At 51.0% G+C, this 20,730-nt stretch overlaps 4 protein-coding genes across 4 annotated transcripts; 3 read left to right on the forward strand and 1 right to left on the reverse strand.

The window, feature by feature from the left end:
• The first annotated feature begins 655 nt into the window (after positions 1–655).
• Positions 656–9,639, forward strand: LOC120691410 (protein DETOXIFICATION 42-like). The gene is made up of 14 exons (XM_039974464.1): positions 656–827; positions 5,164–5,560; positions 5,655–5,776; positions 6,613–6,819; positions 6,915–7,108; positions 7,208–7,343; positions 7,873–7,969; positions 8,072–8,172; positions 8,257–8,420; positions 8,528–8,599; positions 8,704–8,820; positions 8,913–9,008; positions 9,103–9,224; positions 9,314–9,639. The coding sequence occupies exons 2-14, from the start codon at positions 5,361–5,363 to the stop codon at positions 9,354–9,356; spliced, it is 1,671 nt and encodes a 556-aa protein (XP_039830398.1). The 5' UTR covers positions 656–827; positions 5,164–5,360; the 3' UTR covers positions 9,357–9,639.
• Positions 9,640–10,111: 472 nt separating this feature from the next.
• LOC120688281 (probable glucan 1,3-alpha-glucosidase) lies at positions 10,112–14,176 on the reverse strand. The gene is made up of 6 exons (XM_039970535.1): positions 12,533–14,176; positions 12,133–12,406; positions 11,920–12,055; positions 11,501–11,711; positions 11,204–11,410; positions 10,112–10,762 (listed from the first exon to the last, which is right to left on the reverse strand). The coding sequence occupies exons 1-6, from the start codon at positions 14,093–14,095 to the stop codon at positions 10,394–10,396; spliced, it is 2,760 nt and encodes a 919-aa protein (XP_039826469.1). The 5' UTR covers positions 14,096–14,176; the 3' UTR covers positions 10,112–10,393.
• A 1,151-nt stretch (positions 14,177–15,327) lies between these two features.
• On the forward strand, positions 15,328–16,884 carry LOC120693416. Its single transcript, XM_039976840.1, has 2 exons — positions 15,328–16,195; positions 16,306–16,884. Exons 1-2 carry the CDS (start codon positions 15,455–15,457, stop codon positions 16,609–16,611), a joined length of 1,047 nt encoding a protein of 348 aa, XP_039832774.1. The 5' UTR covers positions 15,328–15,454; the 3' UTR covers positions 16,612–16,884.
• An 89-nt stretch (positions 16,885–16,973) lies between these two features.
• On the forward strand, positions 16,974–18,541 carry LOC120693415 (pentatricopeptide repeat-containing protein At2g13600-like). Its single transcript, XM_039976839.1, has one exon. It carries the CDS (start codon positions 17,189–17,191, stop codon positions 18,368–18,370), a length of 1,182 nt encoding a protein of 393 aa, XP_039832773.1. The 5' UTR covers positions 16,974–17,188; the 3' UTR covers positions 18,371–18,541.
• The last annotated feature ends 2,189 nt before the right edge of the window (positions 18,542–20,730 follow it).

Here is a 20,730-nt window from a genome sequence, read left to right on the forward strand (position 1 = left end):
TGCGGAAGATAGAATAGGTTTTCTTAGTGCTCCTCCCCTCCACTGGCAGGCCCAATCACCAGGCCCCGCCGGAGGCGGGCGACGAAACCGGCGGCGGCGAGCGGGCGGGCCGAGTGGGACGTGGGCTGAGATAAGTGGGCCAGGCTTTCCATTGCCGGCCTTTCCCTAATCCCGACTAGCTCGAGATATATATATTATCCCTCCGTTTCTACAGCGGAACACACACAACCCCGCGCACATTGCCGCGCTCCGATTGGCACGGCCCCGCCGCGCCGCCAGCGATCCGCCAATGCGGCGGTGACACGTCGGGCACGGGACCGGTGCTCGGTGCTCCGCCCGGGGCGCGGAGGGATCCGGCGGGCGGCGACAAGCGAGGGCTCGTGGAGACCACGCGGCGCGCGAGTAAACAAGCCATTCTTTCCCGTGCCCCCTCGCTGTTGCGACTCCGTCCTGGACTCCATCCAATTCTGTTGTGGCAAACAACTGCGCCGGCAGGAGGGAGCCTGCCTGCCCGAGAATCCGCCGGGCCCTCGAGCCGTCGCGCGACCGCGCGGGCAAGTACACGCGCACCCGCCCGGCAGCCTGCGCACGCCTCCGCCTTTGCGTTTTGCCCTTTTGCCCTTGCATGCCGCCTATTTATACAGCCCACCAGCCAGCCCCGGCAAAGCAAGTGAGCAGCAACCAGCAGAAGCAGCAGCAGAAGCTCGACGTCAAGAGTGCGAGTGCGAGAACGAAGCTGATCGAGCGGAGAGGAGGGTCAGGTGGGCACCCGGGCCGCCGGGCGGGACGACGTGTGGGTGCCAGCCAATCCGATCCCCAGGCCAGAGGTACGTGCGCACCACCGCGATCTCGGCTCCCGTTCCCGCTGCTTCGGCTCGCGCGGCTCTCCGACCATTGATGCGCCGTGTTCGTTACTGCTTTGGCTCCGGAATAACCGGACGGCGCCGCGAAGTGCACACGTACAGGGCGTGACCACACGCGCTGTCGCGCGGCGTGCGGCGCCGACGTTTCTAGCGACCAGGCCGGCTTTGGCGGTGACGTCATCTTCGTCCCTGGCAGGTTTCCTTGCGACTACGGCTCACTGACTGATCTCTCCTGATCCTGGAGTCATGCACGTTGATGGTGTGAGTTAACTGGCTCTCTTGCGCCGTACATGGATGTCGCTGTTTTTTTTCTATAGGTGCACGTCGCTGTTTGTTGGGGGTTAGGTTTCTATCTAATTTTTTTAAGAAAAAGAGCTTCATTTCACTATGCTCATCTCAATCGGTTCCATTACCGAAACATTTTTTTTTTGAAACGGAAATTCGAAACATCACCAACAAAAGTTTCATTGGAAACAATATCACGAGGCGAGTTCCTGCCCGGCCATGTTGTTGGGCCTCAACAGTGACTAGTTTTTTTTTCCTCTTTTTTTTTTTGAGGCAACGAGCCAACGAATCAGCAAGTGGCCCACATTTCAGTTTCAGGAGATGCACGGCTGGCGCGAACCTAAAGCTCGCCTTGCCGTTGTGTTGAAGAAAACAGCGGTCAGGCTAGGGCGCCAGGCACACCGCACACGCGCACGGCACGGTGTATAGCTCCCTCTGTTTTATGTGAAAGACATTTGCCCCCTTTTGCTGGCTCGTTTCGATCGCACGTCGAAAAGCTGGCGGATACGAGATCACCGGAAGCGTCTGGATGGAGGGCATTAGTTTCCTAAAGGCGCTTAACTTGGCTGTGACGCAGCTCGCACATTTTAGCGAGCTTTTCTTGGGTACAAGAACCGTGATCGGCGTTACAATCTTTTTTCTCCTTTTGCTTCTAGATAGAGTGGCTAAACAGTCAAAAGATTGTCGCCACCCCTGAACCTTGCAAAAAAAGGATTTCCATATCAATATTTTGCTTCTTTCTTTTTGGTGATCGAATCTTTGGGGACATACTCTCGTTGGGAGATCGATTACAAGGGCATGCATGATGGAATAACAAGTGACCGAATCTCAAAAAAAAGAAAGAATAACAAGTGATCACTATGTTGAAAGAGAACCCGAACAATTTTCATTCTAGTTTGGTGGACTTTTCTTGTCTCGCCACTAATAATGTTGAACGCGTGCTTCGGAGAAAATACAGAATATGAACCTGCTAACATCAATCGATCCTGCATATACAGTACTACACTACTGAACATATGAAGAAGCACACTTTGTGCAGCCAGAGAAAAGGTATGAGTTGCCGATCGAATTGGTGACCCGAAAATATCCATCACACCTCATAATTCAACTAATTGGTTCCAAAATGGGGCACATGCATCTTTGGTTATTTAAGGAACTGAGGACATCCATTTGAACCAAAATATAATAATTTACATATGCTGTGTGGGTCTATATGACTTCTTTAATTGTTTTCAGACGTTATTTGCATGTATCTTTTTTTTATAGAAAACCCATGAACATTTTAACTAACGCGTGTGCCCCTAGGAAAAAAAATAAAAGAAGAAGAATTTTTCTCATTTTTTTTTGGCGGATCAAAGTTATCCAAAGATCGTACACGTGTTCCGTAGACCAAGGTGCAAAATAATTGAGGTCGGGACAGTAGACGTGCTCAAGGATTTCCTCAAAACGTATCTATATATTGTCCCATCACTCGAACCTTGCTATAGGATGTCTTCATTTTTTGGGACCTAAATGTCACAACTTATTTGACGTCTTGACGAGACATCCTCACCCATGAACAAACACTAAAGCGTGCTCAATGCTTGCACTTATGGTATAGGCTTAATGGAGTATACATCAAGTGGAAACAATCCCTTCGGTGGACTTATTGCATGATGCCTTCTGTTGCTCTTACTTGTACGGAGATATCCAAGACCACTTTTTACCATGCACGTTAGGAACGTACTCTTTTTAAAATAAGAGTAGGAGCGTACTCATGATCTTTTTTTTTACTTGGCACCTATATAAAAATGATTCCACTTTGATGTCGTTATGTATGGCCTAGATTAGAAAGGTACAAGTCACATTGGCAAAGAGCTACTACCCACTAACCTTCTTATCATTGCAATAATTTACATCCGTGATCACTCCAAACATTGCTAGTGGATTAGCATCATGCCGGCACTAATATGACATATAGTTAGTGGAGTCAGATAGAATGATAGATGCTGTTTTTTTTCCTTTTCCTTTATTGCGAGGGATTACATAATTCACATATGATTTTGGGGGGGGGGTGTTATTAGTTTGCTTGGCAAAGTTAACAGCGAGAGGTAAGACCAATCTTAGTGGGAGTTTCATAGGCACAATTACCAAGACTGGAAACTAGGTAGCTATGCTAGATAGGTTTTATGGTGATGAAACTCTCTTCACATCTCATAAAACTTCAGCCTTCTCTCTCCTTACCATATCAGCAAAATTGATAATATTTAATGCTATGAAACCCTCTATAAAACTCCCATTAAGACCGGCCTAATGATGTTTTGGCTTCTTTGAACTGAATATGAAAGGAAAGCAAACGATTACCGATGAAGGAAAACTAGTGCAACACACTACACCTACAGAGAATAAACTAGCAATCTATCATGGAAACATTGATTACTTTGCACTACCATGTTTCGACAATAGAAAAGAAAAACTAAACGGAACTGAGGAATGATAGTCCTCCACTTTTCATCTTTCTCCTTGGGAGGAGTGAGCGATGGAAGAGCTCCACTTCAAGTGGGCAAACCAAGAGGACTTGCCTCTTTTCGTTGCCCCCAAAAGGAGAAAAGGAGAAGGGGGAACCCGATCGAATGCAACGCGCTATTAGAACTTTCAAGGAAATAGAAAGCACCTCGAAAAACTCAGGACCCTACTCTGCTCAGCGCAGAATCGTTTTGGCAGACAGTTTTGGTGACGAATCCATAAAACCGTCCCGTCAAGCCAGACCGGCAAGGCCATTACGAAAATATTATTGAAAAAATCTTTCAAAAATACATTAAAAAAAAGAATCTTCGTTGTGGATCGCTAATAACTTAGCGACATACTAATCAACACAATTTCTTCCCTGCAAAAATTACCTGAGTATACTGTTGTAAACACGGCATGAAACAGACCTGAAACGTTCTGTTTTGCATCGGAACATCCGGAGCAGAACGAGCTTTCATCCAGGCGACAAGGGCGCGAGGCGTAAGCCGCCACCAATCCAATCCACCCTGCACCTGGTCAAAAGTGTCGCCGCAAATCCTTGCCTGCCCAGCGCCTATTGCTGCCCATGTCCCGCTGCCGCTGTTGATCCCGAATCTCTCTATCCGGTCGCCGAAGAGCCGCCGCCGGATTTGCGGCTGTGCAGGCGGCGGCTACCTGATCATCAAGATTCAAGACATCAATCTAGCGCCGCCGGCCGGCACCCGCAGATGCCCTCGGAGTGGTGGCCAGCAGTTCCACACTCCCGGTCCCTGCATCTGCATGCGATTCAGCCTGGGCAGTCGCTTCCCGTTTCCCGTACGAGAAAACAGGGTTGACGAGGACCGAGCAGGGCTTGTTAACGGGCGTTTGTCACTTTTGGTGCGGAGTCCAGCAGAGGCTGTCGAGACCGGCACAGGCGCCCGCTGCCCTCGCCGGCCGGCGAGAGCCGCGCCCGTACGTATCATGATCATGACACAAGCCACAACACAACTACACAAGGCAAGGCAAGGTTCGAGAGCGAGCAGTCCTAACGGCGGTGTGTGCAGGAGTGGCAACTGGCAAGTGCCGATGCTGAAGTGCAGGGTGCAGCAGCAGCAGCGACGCCGCCGCGGCCGACCGTGGCGCGCGTCACTTTGCACCGGCAGGCACGCAACCTCACAGCGGCCGTGGATTCCCACAGCATCCCGCAGCCCACGCCCCCGCGCATGCCGATGCCGGCGCCAGGCCGAGGCGTCTCCCCACTGCCGCGCCGCGCAGCCCCCCGCCTCGGGTCGCGTCCGTTCTCGCCTAGAGTAGCTAGTAGCTGCCGCCACGATCGAGGCCCCGGCTCGACAGCATGAGCCCCACCCCAGGTGACGGTGCCTGCACGCTGCGTGGCGCACGTCACGTTCGCCTTTCAGTTTCGTCGGCGCTCGCTCGACGGGGTGCTAATTGTAACCGATGCTCCTGTGCTGTGCTACCAGAGACGAGACGAGACGAGAACACGCCTGAGCCTGACACACCCGCCTCGCCTTTTCCCCTGTGGCAGCTGATCGGGTGATCGCCTCCTGATAAGCAAAAGGCAAGCGCGGCAAGGCACGGCACGCGCGGCCCGGAGGTGTTTAAGTACGGGAGCGTCCTCCGCTCCGCTTGCCGCGACGTCTCCCCCTCGCTCGCTTCCGCCGACTGCTCGATCGGACTCGAGCGAGCAAGGAGCATCGAGCCACCACACCGGCCGGTCGGAGCATGGAGGACAACGGCGCTGCGGCTGCTGCCGACGCTTCTGCGACGAGCGTGCCTACCGAGAAGCGCGTGGCGATCCCCGCCGCCGCGGTGGCGGCGACGGACGGCGAGGGGGACAAGGCGGCGGAGGAACTGCCGCCGGCGCCGGCATTGCCGTGCGGGCCCAGGAAGACGGGGCTCCATCTGTTCATCATGAACATCAGGTGCGTGCGTTTCCTCGGGGACTCATGCGCTGGTCGACCGATCATGCTATGCGCTGTGCTGATGCCTGACTCGGTTGCAACTTCTTTGCCGCAGGAGCGTCTTCAAGCTCGACGAGCTCGGATCCGAGGTGCTCCGCATTGCGGTGCCCGCGTCGCTGGCTTTGGCGGCCGATCCGCTCGCTTCCCTGGTCGACACGGCGTTCATCGGCCGCTTAGGTAACTAACCTTCCAGCTCAACATCTTCCCGTCTACGAAGATTATTCATCATTCACCTGCGCATTACTATGGCTGCGCTTGCCGCTTGATGATCACCGCGTTTCACAGTCAGGCTCTCATTACCTGCTCGTTTCCTTCCTGTTTACACGTCAGTTCTTGTGAATGGATCGACGATCGTTAGCTTACTTCATTTTTCGATGTCAGCCTTGTGCGTGCTCTCGAACGTCTCATGTTTACTAATGATGCTCACCGGGTCATTTTCTGTTCTTGTCAATGTTGGTGAGATCTGACTTGAAGGTCCTCACCTAGACGGCTAGACCTATTATTGATTCCACAGCATTCCACTTTTACTCTTTCTTCCTTGAGCTTCATCTAGATAGGCAATTGTACATATACTTTCATCAGGAGCCTTCAGGTAACTGTCCTTTTCTTTTGGCATATAGAACTCCGTCGGCAAGCATATCTGCATATGTCGTTTTATACCTACATATCACAATAGCGTCCTTTCTGAATCTTCCTCCACGTGTGCTGCTAGTTCCACATTACCATTGGTTACCTCAGATAGGACCAGGTCATGTGCACGCCAACAGAATCATTTCTGTTTTGTTCTTTATTTGATATAAGAAGGTTATCATTTCCTTTTTGTCAAATTGCACCATATATAGTAGCCTCTTTCACCATTTTTCCAGTTTTTCACGTTTGTACTCTTCTAATTTGTCAGCTCGGCAACTTCAGTTTGCCACTGAAAAATTAAGTTACCTTTCAAGCTATAAGTGGAAAGAAATACTATAGCCGATAAGACCAAATTAACTTGTGTACAATCGATTGATGATCAGGTTCGGTGGAGATTGCTGCTGTTGGTGTCTCAATTGCCATATTTAACCAAGTCTCAAAAGTCTGCATCTACCCTCTTGTTAGCGTAACAACATCATTTGTCGCGGAGGAAGATGCTATCATTAGTAAAGCTATCGAAGAAAACAGCAGCCAGGACCTGGAGAAAGCTTCCTGTGTGGATTCAGAAACCAACAATTTGCCTGTAGCTGGTACCTGCTAGTTCTTGGCACATAATATGGTTTCAGATTTTGAGTCATAACTTATTCCACCTCTGCATAGATCTAATGTCAAGCTTTGTTTCCAGGTCCTGATATGGCAGAATGTGTCAACTCATGTATCCCCACAGAGTGTACAGATCTCTCTAACCATGGGAGCAAGAAGAAGTACATACCTTCAGTCACGTCAGCGCTAATAGTTGGTTCAATTCTTGGGCTACTTCAGGCCATATTCCTGGTTTTTTCAGCGAAATTTGTACTAAGCATCATGGGTGTGAAATCTGTGAGTGCTATTATGTTACCTTTTTCTTCTCAACCGTTATTTGCTAGTGTAGTTTCATACATCATAATACTTCTGTTTTGTTTCTGTTGTGCTATTAAGGGTTCGCCAATGCAAGGGCCTGCAGTTCGCTACCTAACAATAAGATCACTTGGTGCACCTGCTGTGCTACTGTCACTGGCCATGCAAGGGGTTTTCCGAGGTTTCAAGGACACAAAGACACCGTTATATGCTACTGGTAAGGCCTTGTTTGGTTCGCGCTAGGATTTTAGCGTGCTAATGAATAGTGACATTTTGACCGCTAATTACGGTGTCAAACAAAGTCAGTTTACAAAACTAACTCTAAAACCCCCGCGCTAGTGACCCTGAATAATCTAATAAGGCCTTTGGCCGCACGGTTAGAGGATGGTTACTGTAGCATCACTGTAGCCAATCATCGTTTAATTACCGTCGCTAGATTCGTCGCAAAAAGTTACACTCATCCCTAAAAAAAATTTACAAATAGACTTCATTTAGTACACCACGCATGCGAGATTCTCTTCTCGGGAAACGTGCGCGCTAGAATCGTGGAATAGCCGAACAAGAACAAAGAACAGTGTCCCTCACCTGCAGCACCAATGAAACTGAGGAACTGTTCATTCATCCGACAAAATTCACAGTAGCAAGCTTAAAATGCAATTTTTCTTTTTGAAGTTGAGCTTTATAGTGTAGATTCACTGCCTGCTTCAAATATATCGTAGCTAACAAAGCAACCTTTTTCTTTTCAGTGGTTGGGGATGCGGCGAACATCATACTAGACCCAATTTTGATGTTTGTTTGCCATATGGGTGTCACCGGCGCAGCTGTTGCTCATGTTGCTTCTCAGTAAGTTTCGGACAGCTTCTTGTTTTTCCCCAGAGAAAAGCTACAGCGTCTGTATTCCGATGATAAGCTTACCCTGATATGATATCTTTCTCCTTATTGCAGGTACCTGATAACATTGATACTGCTTTGCCGGCTCGTCCAGCAAGTTGATGTTATCCCGCCTAGCATTAAATCTCTGAAATTTGGGCGATTTCTTGGATGTGGTGAGATACCGTTGGAATCCTGAAAGAAGATAACAACTCTAACGGATCCTCGAAAAAGGACTCTGAACTTTCTTTCTGTTTCAGGATTCCTACTGCTAGCAAGGGTTGTGGCCGTGACGTTCTGTGTCACCCTGGCGGCGTCGCTGGCTGCCCGCCATGGACCAACCATCATGGCTGGTTTCCAAATCTGCTGCCAGCTCTGGCTCGCCACGTCTCTTCTTGCCGATGGATTGGCCGTCGCAGGACAGGTCATATTACTGTTTCGTTATCATGTAGACTGGTTCACGGAGAAATTGCATAGCAGAAAAGTCCATTACCAACTGAACTGAACTGTTTTGTCAATGACTGATTGCAGGCTGTGCTTGCAAGTGCGTTTGCCAAAAATGATAACAAGAAAGTAGTAGCTGCAACATCTCGTGTGCTTCAGGTAATTCACAATTTATTGGAGTAGTAGCATTTACCAGATTCTTGTCAATTCTTTTCCTTCTACTGCAAATTGGGTTCATGCTAATGGTCCATTTCACCTTGCAGCTGAGCATCGTTCTGGGCATGGCTCTCACTGTTGTGCTGGGACTTGCAATGAGGTTTGGAGCTGGAATTTTCACAAAGGACCTGCCCGTGATTGAAGTCATCCACAAAGGCATCCCAGTAAGAACCAAGCCTGGCTGTTAAAAGAGAGCTCTGTCCGTGAGCATTTCTTAAGGTCCAGACACTGAAAGAAAGTGCTATTTTTGGTTCAGTTTGTTGCCGGCACGCAGACGATCAATGCCCTGGCCTTCGTGTTCGATGGCATCAACTTTGGAGCATCAGACTACACATACTCTGCTTACTCCATGGTAAACTCTCTTCTCATCTGATAAAAATCACCCCATGTTTCAGCTCTAAAACTCTTCGCATCAATGAACCTCTGAACCCAATGAGAATCTTCAGGTTGCTGTTGCGTCTGTGTCGATCCCATGCCTGGTGTACCTTTCCGCGCATAACGGATTCATTGGTATATGGGTCGCATTGACGATCTACATGAGCCTGAGGACCATAGCTAGCACCTGGAGGTATGATACTACTAGCTCCTGTGATTCAGCAGCTTCTAGCTCTGACCATTAGGATGCAGGCTCATGTATGCTGCTGCTTTTATCTGCAGGATGGGAGCAGCGAGGGGACCATGGAAATTTCTCCGGGAGTGATGAACTGATGATGTATTGGCTTCAAAGATGATCCGCGGCACACTGCTGATAGATAGGCTGCCTGCGCATGCTCGTCTCATGTAAAATCAGCACAGTATAGTATGTGTCGAGTTGTTCAAGGCTTCAAGCTACGGATATAGAATGTAGATGGAGCCAGTGCTTCTTCCTGATCGTTGACGTGTGGGGAGAGTTTACGTTGCCCCTGTGATTCATGATGCTGTAGTACGCCAGTGATGACAGTTTAATATATCATACTACATGAGTACAATGGTCTTTCTAGCAATTCCACTTTTTTTTTTAAAAAAAAAATCTTGTTTGACGTCATGCAACAACTCTTGCTTCGTGAAAGGAGCGATACAACAGCGGGAGAAGAGAGAGATGTCAAGTTCCTTCTCAGTTCCAGTTCAGGTGAAAGCGGTAACCAGACAATTCAAATTCCAAATCCTACGGGTACCACAAACACGCAAGTTCTGGAATTCCAAATCCTACTGCCTAATGAATCTGGTGAACTTAGGGCCAATTTACAGATAAACAGTATTGCACAACATTGTACTGTATAGTCAAACCATACTCAGTTTACTAGGTTCAGAAAGATTTCTGTACATGTATAAAGGCTTTCAACCTACATCTGAGAATATAGAAAAGGTGGAAACAACATGAAATCATTCTAGTTACATGTTGGAACAATTATACGAATAATATGATATAACAGAGTGGCCAGTCACATTATAGTATCAGCTAAGGAATATAGAAGATAAGAAAATTCGATTGTTATGTTCTCCGGAAATTGTATCTTTCTTTTGCAAGATAAAAAACTCAAATATACACCAGCAATCTGTGTCTCGATTTATGTCAAAATTGGGAGTTGGAACAGCTTGAGTACCAATTACATAATTTTGAGGCCACAAAAGCGTATTGATTTGCAGTATCACAGACATTGCTTGGGCCAAAACTAAACTTCTACAAGTTTGGCCTAATTTTCCAACCTGACAGTGACCAAAAGAGACATCAGGCTCCAGATGCGAATGGCCTACCTCTTAAGCTATCCTTATCGTCCAATCGTCCGCAATGCGAACATTGGGCCTCCGGATTGTTGGCGCAACTGGGCTAGAACCACTCCTTAAACTAACCGGACCTGATTCAATTTCCACTTCTCGGTTTCCAGGCTCAATAATAGCCTTCTTTGCTCCCGATCGTAAGCCAAGGATTATAATTCTTTCAACCACACAGTCACTAGTAAATTTCTTCTTGCCCAAATTATCAGGTGCAATATTCAATGAAGTTAGCTTACTGTCTGCAAAAACAAAGCGGCGATGGATGAATGCCCCTTGCTGGTAATCATAACTTTTCCCATCATCCACATAAAGTTCGCCTTCAGCAGCATTTGAGCTATTGAGGGCTATCACCTGGTCAATGCAATGTAATACAAGTTAATTAGTTTCTTTGGATATACTTGAGACTGGATTGTACCAGTAGCATGGCTACTTCAATCAAACAGGCATACGTAGCTGATACACAATTTGAGGAACATATATATATGTGTTCTACTTCAAAGCATCAACTCACGTGTGCCCTTGTCAAACAGACAAATGAATCTGGTACTTTAATTGGAAATTGATGTATTAGTTGAGCATCAGAACTAGCAGGAATGTAGCTATCAACTAAGGTTTACATGCAACTTGTCAAGAAATATCAGCCATAGGGTCTATATTTAGTAATTATTTGTACATCAGTTAAATAAACAAGTCAATGGAAACCCAATCATACCAAATAAAAGAAAAGAAAAGAAAAGATGTGTGTTGAATTGATTAAATGCATTTTAAAATAGGAAAACATGCATGGCATACCAGGGTGTATGGGTCGTTCACCATCTGAGTAGAACTGCGCCTGAATCTATCCTTTCTTGGGACAATTGTGCCACCCCTTTGGAAGCTGGGAATGCTATCTTCTAGAACTTGTAGTTTGTGTGACATGCTTCCCTTGTATGGAGATCCATTCCTTAAGTCATACCATGACTCCTTCCCAGGAAGGTAGACGGACACTGATTTCTGGCCCTGCATGAAGGTTGGCATATTACCAGATAAATTATTTTATTATCCAGCAAATGATACATTAACCATGAAAAACATAGTACTTTTGCTTACCTCTTCATATATTCCTTGAGCTAAAAGGCTTGACCCCACCATAAATGCCTCACCATTGTTATATGTTTCTTTGTCATCAGGGAATTCTAACCATAAAGGACGCATGACAGGAATTCCAGATACACTAGCCTCTCTGAACAGCGTGTAGAAGTAGGGCAACAATGAATATCGTACATGAATTGCTTCCCTTATGATGGCAGTTCTTCGCTCTCTAAAGTGAGTAAGAAGATTGTGTTAGTATTGCAACAGCACATAGAATGAAATTTTATGTTTCACAACCTTGCATCTAAAAAAGTTTAAATCACAGGAGTGAAGTCAAATCCTGTGACTTCTTCCCCTCTAATATCAGGCACGTCCAAGATAAGTTACAGAACTTCAAAGGTTGAAACTTTTACAAATTTCAGCTTCTGAAGAATTACCCGAATAACCATGGCTCGCGTCTCTTGGTGTCATGATGAGCGTGACCCCTAAAAAAAGGATAAAAGGCTCCTACTTGGTACCAGCGCACCAATAGGTCAGGTTCTGGATTTCCAAAGAATCCACCAACATCCGCACCTGTTGAAGCTTCAAATGTTAGTAAGGCTTCTAGCATCAGGATTGCTGAAATGAAGATTTAAGGTAGTTTGACCCACCAGAGAAAGGCAAGCCAGTAAGACCAAGAGTTAAAACCATCGGAATAGAAGATTTGAGGTGATCCCAGTCCGCGGAGTTGTCGCCTGTCCAAACTGCACCATATCTTTGAGTTCCAGCAAAGAAAGCCCTTGACAAAACGAACGGTCTATCTTTCCCCTCGCCTCGCTTGAGAAGCCCATCTGCAGTAGCCATATGGAAGTAGTACCCATATGCATTGTGCAATTCTCGGTGTTCAACATCTCCATAGTGCAGCGCATCCCTTGGCATGGTGACCTATTTGCGGGGGGAGGGACATTTTATCAAGATTGATCCATGCACCGGTTCCATGTTTTTTTTTCTATTTACTAAATCATCACAGATCACAAGAGAATGCAAGGGCATCACATATCAATGACATACCTCAGGACCATTGAAGACGGATGGTTCATTCATATCATTCCAAATGTACAGTGTTGGAGTTGATCCCTTGTAGCTTTCATAGGAGAACTTGTCGGCCCACCACTCACGTATCTCAGGGTTCAACATGTCAGGATACGATGATGATCCAGGCCAGCACCATCCGTCATAGTCATTCCCATTAGCATCTTTCACATAGTACCCCTTCTCCGTTGCCTCCTGGTGGAGATGGAACGAGCTGTCCCGCTTGATATGGGGATCCACAATGGTCACCATCTTCCTCCCCTTATCTGCTATCTTCCGCTGCATCTCCTCCGGGTTGGGGAAGGCTGAATGGTCCCATGTAAAATAGCGCTTCCCATCAGTATGCTCAATGTCGAGCCAGAGCACATCATATGGAATATCATGCTCATCAAAACCAGCATCCACTCCATCAACATCTGCCTCATCTCGGTAGTTCCATCGGCATTGGTGATACGCTGTAGCAAATTGCTGTGGCATTGCCGGTGTGCCTGTCACACTTACGTACTGCTTCACCACATCCTTCGGCTCAGAACCAACAAAGAAGAAAGCATCAATGACACCAGCCTCAGCCATCCAGAGAGTGTCGATCCGCCCATTCTCCGGGGTAGTGGACCCATCCCAACCTGGTGCAAGTACGTCGATCTGCATCTCCGCGGCGTTGAGCCAGAAGAAACCTGACGACGCCCGAGCACCGTGCCCAATCATGAAGGGGATCGAGCCATACAGCCCGAAGGGCGATTCGTGGAGGTACTCGAACACGTCGAGGTTGAAGAGGCGGTACGGCTCGGACTCCTCGACCCCCGGGCCGCGAGTGGGACGGAGGGCGAGCGAGGTGGAGCCGTGCTCCGGGAGACCGTAGACGAAGTCGGCGCCATAGAAGGAGACGTCGAAGGTGATCGACTGCGGGCCGCGGGGGCGCTTGTCCGTGTGGCTCCGGAAGTGCTCCTCCCAGGTCTCGTCCTCCGGCTTCGACTCCCGCAGCGGCTCGAAGTCGAAGAGACCGTGGGAGTTGAAGGAGAGCACGGGATCGCCGGACCCAGCTCGGCGGACGGTCAGCTCGAACGGATCGTGCTTGACGACGACGTCGAGGTCGGAGGAGAGCGCGACGGTGGAGACGCCTCCGGCGGACTTGGGCTCGGGGAGGTGGAGCGTGCGGGCCTCGAGGTCCGGAAGGAGGACGTCGGGGACGTGGAACCGGCGGTGCGGCGGCGTGGCGGTGGAGTAGTCCTCGTCGATCTGGAGCCGCAGCGCGTGCGGGGGCAGCGCAGAGAGGCGGAGCACGAGGGGCCGCGGGCGGGACGGGTGGGAGAGCTCGGCGGAGATGGAGCCGTCGGGGGAGACGGAGAGGGAGCCGGCGGCGAGGGAGAGCGGCGCGTCGAGCGAGTGCGGGGCGCGGGTCCGCGCGCGCTTGCAGAAGGGCGTCTGGTTGCAGTTGCGGAACTCGTCCTTCTTCCACGCGCGCGCGGCGGGGGAGGACGCGGCGATGAGCAGGAGGAGCAGGAGGAGCGGGGCGGCTAGCCGCCGCTGCGGCGGCGGATCCATGGTGCGCGCGGCGGTGCCGGGGGCGGATGGGTGAATCTGGGACTGGCGACAGTAGTAGACTGCCTCGTTCGTTGTTGCGTCGGCCGGAGTTCTGGAAGGAAGGGTCAGCCACCCGAGAGAGCAGGCTGGGCTGGGCTGGGGATCCCGCGATGGAGTTTTTAGCCCGTGTTTGCGAAGGCCCGGTTCGTGTCATCTTGGGCTTAAATTCGAAGATGTTTCATGGGCCAATTCGATCTTGGGCCATAAGCCATTTATCTCTCCCCCGTGATTGCGAAGGCCCAGTTCGTGTCAGCTTACTGTGGCGCTATCATCATGATCATGATGATAAGATGATCATGGCTTCCATGAGGCAGCAGCCCACAGGCTTCAGCTATCATCTGTTCGGCGCGCACACTTGCACCTCCTGCCTTGCCATCTAAGTCACTCGTCGCCGGGTCGGAGCAGAGCACATGCGCCACGGTTGCCATCCATCATGACGCATGATGGCGTGGCGCCGGCCGGCCCGGGGCGGGCGTGCCATCTGCGTTGCTAATCGTCAAGCTTGCGAAAAGCGCAAAGATCTCTGGAGCAGATAGCCGCGGAGAACCCACCAAACCCCCGTCGATTTGCCATGGAGCGGAGCAATATTCAAATGGAGATGTGTGTTTTGATGCCCAAAAAGGCTAATCTGGTGCATTTTCAGTTAAATTATCCATTGACATGCTTGCTTGGTTACCCATCATTCGGGGCTGCCTCGCCGGCACGTTCCTCGTTAATTATTCCTGCTCGAAGTGGAAGGCAAGAGATTTGGCCATCATAATTAGGGCGCGCGTGTATTCAGAGGGCAAAGCGCCCGCCCAGAAGGTGAGTGAGGTCCATGAATTGCGGCATGCATGGGTACTCATCACTTAGCCCGGCCCGTTTCACTGCTAAGTGTGATGGATCATCATGGGCATTTGCCACCATGCCACCCGGCTACTCGATGAAATCCTGCCTGTAATCCATGAAAAGTAATCTTAACTGTTTTTCTGAACTAATTATATCCCTACTCGCGTCTGTATCATCATGCTTACGATCTCTGAAAAATCAACCCCCTTTACTTGTTTAACTGTTAAAGAAAAAAGTAGGAGCTCTGACGTTCAGTTAGCCACCGTCGCTTGACCGGTGTGTCAATTGAAGTTCAGAGATTCATAGAAAAAATGAAGAAAAGAAAGAGTAAATCATTGCCGTCAAGCTCGACGCAGCTCTTTTGCTCCTACATAAGCGATCGAAGTATGTTTGGCATAGCAAGGCCAGCAGCACAACCAATTGGCGCCTTTGGCAGCAAGTGGCGCGCGCGCTGAGCTCGGAGCCTCGGACAGCAAAAAAAACTGTGTCCCCATGGCAGCTGCGGCCAATGGCGCGGACGACCATGAGCTGCCGCTCTTCCACCCGTCCCCTCCGTGCGCGCACTACTACGTGCAGAGCCCCTCCGCGGCGTCGCACACGCTCAGCCACCCGGCGTCCGAGTCCATGGCGCTCATCCTCTCCCCGTTCCCCAACCTCCACCACGACGCCGACGACGCCCGCCACTCCCGCGACGGCCGCGACCACGACCACGACCACGACCACGAGGAGGCCTCCCGCCTCACCCTGTCCCGCTACTCCTCCTCCCGCGGCTCCAACAGCTTCTTCCCCGCCGGCGACAAGAAGCCCGGCCGCCGCCGGCAGGTGCTGAGGGTGCTGTCGGGGCGCTCATCGGGCGGCGACGACGGCGACGACGCAGACGGCGAGGCCCAGCGGAGCGGAGCGTGGCGGTACGTGAAGCTGGACCCGGAGGCCCCCTGCTGCTGCATCGCGTTCCAGGTGGCGTGGCGGGTGGCGGCGAGCGCGGCGCTGGCGCTGCTCGTCTTCGTCCTGGCCACCAGGCCGCGGCACCCCGGGGTGTCCTTCCGGGTCGGCAGGGTCCAGCGGTTCGCGCTGGGCGAAGGCCTGGACGGCTCGGGCGTCGAGACCAGCTTCCTCAACTGCAACTCCTCCGTCGACATGGTGGTCGAGAACCACTCCAAGGTCTTCACCCTGCGCGTCCGCCCGCCGCGGCTCGAGATGTCCTTCGGCCGCTTCGTCTTCGCAACCTCGCAGGCACGCCTCGCACTCGCACACCCCTCGTCTCCATCGATCAGCTATAGCTGATCGCCAGCACGTACACGCGCACGCAGCGACAAAGCCGACTGATTTAGCTGCTGCTGCAGGGGGACGGCGGGTCTTCGCACGACGTCGGGCCGCGCGGCACATCGACGGTGAGGCTCTTCGTGGCGGCGCAGGAGAAGCCCATGTACGCGGCGGGGCGGGGCATGCAGGACCTTCTCGAGTCCAGCCGCGGCCTGCCGCTCACCATCACGGTCCGGGCGCGGTCCCGGTACCGAGTGGTGGGGAGCCTGGTCAGGCTCACGTACCGCCACGACTCCCAGTGCGTCGTGCTCCTCAGGAGGACGCCCGACCGGAGCAACGGCATCGTCGCCGCCGCCGGCAGGGACACCTGCTCCGCCGCAAGCTAGCGCACGCGTGCCCGGCACATAGCTGCCGCTGTCTCTCCGATCCTCTGCTTTGCCCTTTCACGTATTTCTCCTGATTCCTTACCAGGATCGAGTACAGGAGCAACCGGAATTTCTAGACGTGTTGTGCAACCATGACCGCGGATGTGCAACCATGAATTGTGATGCGTTGTAGTGTGTGACCCTGAGCAACTGTGATGTGATGTGTTGTGCGTGTACAGTGGTGTTTCACCGAAGTGACAGTGCATAGTGGCGTGCCTCTTCCCTGCTTTTCTATTGGTTTCCTTGTGCACTGCGTGTGTACTCGTTCCGTTCCGCTATGTTTGTCCAAGAGACCAAGACCTTGGGAGAATACGTCTCTCGATGTTTGTCCATTAAGGAGCAAACAGAATTTCAAGACGTGCCGTAAGAGGCAGGATCACGGGGCTCCGTTTCAGATCGCAGGCTAGGACCTTGCCCTACCACAGAGCCAATCAATATTGGACTCATAATATCTCCCAGGAGTATGTTTTTTCCGCTTGGAGCAAGGAAGGGGAAGCCCAGTATGGTGAGCGTCCGAGCGATTTTGATGGCGGGATGAATGATCCGCTCGCGCGGGGACGTGGTGTCATGGACGAAGCGCGTGTCGGCGCTGGCGCGGAGCGGCCGCGCGGCGGAGGCGGTCGCGGCGTTCGCCCGGATGGACGCGGCGCCGAACGCGCTGACGCTCGCGAGCGTGCTCCCGGCGTGCGCGGCCCTGCGGAGCCTCGGCCCGGGGCGGGCCGTCCACGGGTTCTGGCTCCGCCGCGCGGGCGCACCCGGCGCGAACCTCATCGTGGACAACGCCGTGCTGGACATGTACGCCAAGTGCGGCGCGCTGGGCAGCGCGCGCCGCCTGTTCGACGAAATGCCGGAGCGGGACGTGCGCTCCTGGACCGCGCTGGTGTGGGGGCTCGCGAGGGGCGGCAGCCCACACGACGCCGTGGGGATGTTCCGGGCGATGCTCTCGGGCGTCGGCGGGGCCGCGCCGAACGAGGCCACCGTCGTCAGCGTCCTGCACGCCGTGGCGCGCATGGGCTCGCTGGCCTGCGGCGAGGCGCTGCACTCGTACGCGCTCAAGCAAGGCCTCGCCGGCGAGCAGGTCGTCGGCAACGCGTTGATCAACGCCTACGCCAAGTGCGGGGACGCCCGGATGGCGTTCAGGGCGTTCGGCGAGCTCCCGGAGAAAGACCTGGTATCCTGGGGCACCGTCACCATGGCCATGGCCGTGAACGGCCGGTGCAGGGAGGCGCTGCTGCTGCTCTCGCTGATGCTGCGCCGCGGGGTCCGGCCGGACGGCCCGGTGTTCCTGGCGCTGCTCTCTGCTTGCTGCCACGCTGGGCTGGCGGACCAGGCGCTGCTGTTCCTGGACGCCATGACGAGAGTGTACGGGGTCGCGCCGGGGAAAGAGCACTACACGTGCGCGCTCGATGCGTGCGGCCGAGCGGGGCGGCTTGACAGGTTTGAGGAAATTGTCAGCCAGCTGCCGGTGGAATACGACCAGCAGGTGCTTGGAGTCTATTACGCCTCTGCGAGTGAGTGGCGAGCCAGAGGCGTTGCCAGCGTCGGAGGCGAGCCGCTCTGGGAGCGGTTTCTCGACGGAGAAGTGGACGCCGGCGGAGGCATGTACGCGCTCATGTCCAAATCGCTGGCTGATGCAGGGAGATGGGAGGATGCATGTGCTGTCAGGGAGAGGATGGCTGCAAAAAGGATAGAGAAGGATGTTGCATGTACTTGGATTTAAGTGAAGCACAAATGTTCTGATGGCATCAATAACACAATTTATTTTCGATGAAGCCAGATAAAAAAACATATGCGAAGTTTCATAGACAGTTCCAGATCAATATGTTCATAGACAAATTATTCCCTCCGTGCCAAAGATGTTTTGACTTTTCTAGATACATTGGTTTTACTATATACCTAGATAAACTATTAGTCGTTTTAAATTTTCTAAATGCATAATTTTTGCTATAAGATATATATATATATATATATATATATATATATATATATATATATATATATATATATATATATATATATTATGTCTAGATGTGTATGAGGGAGTGAGACGGAGGGAGTACCTTCTGATGATGAAAGATTGAATGATGACCCCAAACTTTATTTTCCTTTCCTAGCTTGGGGTGATGGTTACAATAAGGCAGACCCAGACAAGCAGATCAACCGATGCGTTGCTGCAGTTATGCTAATTTTTTTTATTCATGTATATAACTCCAAATATACAGCATCCATCGGTACTTGATACAACTTATGCATCCATCAGCATAGATTACAGTGTCAATCTCGTGAGCTTCATATTACAACAATTTATTCTTGCTCAGTCCATCAAACCTACCAAACGGTTGATACAAGCCTGATCCAAGTAGGAAACAAGTCGCTAACATGAAAACTATTTGGTTACGGACCACCTCTGAATTCGGAAAGCATGAATGCAGCACCATCAAAACGAGGTGATTTCCCAGGTCCTAAAAGTTGAAACAGGGTCAAGAATTACTCCAAGGTCATGACACATTCGTTAGTCATCCAGAACCTATTTCTGAAGTAGAACTATTGGAAAGTTTTCAAGAATCTGCACAGTTGCACAAGCACAATCAGTGACTAGAAACCTAAATGGTGACAATAAGATTTTGCAGCCCAGAATTCAGAGTGTAAGAGATTAAGAGAACTAAAAAGATGGTAGATTTCAATATAAACTTTCAACCCACTGATCATTCACTACCAGCTACCACTAATGACAGTTTCCTCTCAACAAGCTAGTAGTCAATAACCTTGCTCCTTGAGATCACTGATTTCTTCCTCTAATGTAACAGCTGGACCCAAAACAACAAGAACGATAAGCTTGACAAATCATGGTGATGAGGAAAACAGAAAAGGTTGAGAAGCACATACAGAAGGTGATGTATATCTCTATTTTTAATCTCTAATTTTTATCTTTATCTATTTTTAAAGAGCAAACCGTTTTTGCGGTACTTTTAACTTTTGGTTGGTTTTTAGTCATTGACATATGGGCCCATATCACCTCCGCATGCCTGCCTCGGACTCTTTGACGAGAACCAGAAGCACAACAATGCAATATGCAATAGTTCCTCTTCTCCCTTCCGCAGGCTACTCCCGAACCCCGCTTCCGCCTGCTTCCCGGATGCCTGCGCCGCAATGCCGAGCCTTCGGTCATCGGCCAGCCCCCTCCCACCTCTTCTTCTCCCTCAGGGCCAGATCCGCGCGGAGCTCAGGGCGGGGCGAGCTCGGGCCGCCACGGCTTGCCCGGGCGGAGGAGCGAGCGGCGCCGCGGCCAGCAAGAGCTTCCATGTGGGCGCTCGGCTGAACCCCGCCGACGCCGGCCCCGTCCTTGCTTGCTTGATTGATTGATTCCGCTATTAGCTTGCTTGCTTCCGTCGGGTGACTGGCTTGCTTGCTTGAATCCGAATCAATTCCGCAAATTAGTTTGCTTGATTGATTAGCAGCTGGCCACCGCGAGCTTCGAGTGCGTCGCTACTCTGGAGGTGAGTCGCTAGCCTTGAGAATCGTGGTTGGGCAGCACCACTTGCGGTATTCCTGTGAATGCTGACTCTGCCGCCGCGGGTGCGTGGGCGCGCGGCCAGCAGCTCGCGGCGCACGCAGCAGCCTTGGACGCGGCCAGCGGTGGCGGTTCGCGACGCGGACGGCAGGGACGAGCAAGCGCGAGGCAGCAGCTGCTCGGCGGCGGACGGGGCGGGGCTGAGTCAGAGGAAGGGGATGAGAAAAAAAAACAGAGTATGACAGGTGGGGCTATAAAACATGTAGGTTTTTACTTAAATTTTTAGTTTAGTCCACTTAAATTTTTAATTTGATCTGCTTATGTGACTGGTAGATAAATTTATGCAAGTCAGACTAACCCTCTGTCGATCACGCAGGTTCCTACAAATTAACGCACGAATAACTATTTGCATCTGACTTTATCCATTGCAAGTATATGCGCACATTTATCTATCTCTATCTCTTCTTTACTATTTCTAAAGCAAGCAATAATTTCTTGGTCCATCAGTCAAAAATCTAATGGGAACTCGAACGAATCAATTGGAATCCTAATAGGAACCCCAAAAATCA

This window comes from Panicum virgatum, chromosome 9N (assembly GCF_016808335.1).
Source record: "Panicum virgatum strain AP13 chromosome 9N, P.virgatum_v5, whole genome shotgun sequence".
In the NCBI taxonomy this organism is placed as follows: Eukaryota; Viridiplantae; Streptophyta; class Magnoliopsida; order Poales; family Poaceae; genus Panicum; species Panicum virgatum.

Bases quoted from the DNA above. Each gene is read 5' to 3' on its own strand.
- LOC120691410 (XM_039974464.1), top strand. From the start codon at position 5,361: ATGGAGGACAACGGCGCTGCGGCTGCTGCCGACGCTTCTGCGACGAGC. The intron at 8,600-8,703 runs GTAATTCACAAT...TTCACCTTGCAG, and splicing joins CAACATCTCGTGTGCTTCAG to CTGAGCATCGTTCTGGGCAT. The intron at 9,009-9,102 runs GTAAACTCTCTT...GAGAATCTTCAG, and splicing joins CATACTCTGCTTACTCCATG to GTTGCTGTTGCGTCTGTGTC.
- LOC120688281 (XM_039970535.1), bottom strand. From the start codon at position 14,095: ATGGATCCGCCGCCGCAGCGGCGGCTAGCCGCCCCGCTCCTCCTGCTC. The intron at 12,056-12,132 runs GTGGGTCAAACT...AAGCTTCAACAG, and splicing joins TACTGGCTTGCCTTTCTCTG to GTGCGGATGTTGGTGGATTC. The intron at 11,712-11,919 runs GTAATTCTTCAG...TACTCACTTTAG, and splicing joins CGCGAGCCATGGTTATTCGG to AGAGCGAAGAACTGCCATCA.
- LOC120693416 (XM_039976840.1), top strand. From the start codon at position 15,455: ATGGCAGCTGCGGCCAATGGCGCGGACGACCATGAGCTGCCGCTCTTC. The intron at 16,196-16,305 runs GCACGCCTCGCA...CTGCTGCTGCAG, and splicing joins TCGTCTTCGCAACCTCGCAG to GGGGACGGCGGGTCTTCGCA.
- LOC120693415 (XM_039976839.1), top strand. From the start codon at position 17,189: ATGATCCGCTCGCGCGGGGACGTGGTGTCATGGACGAAGCGCGTGTCG.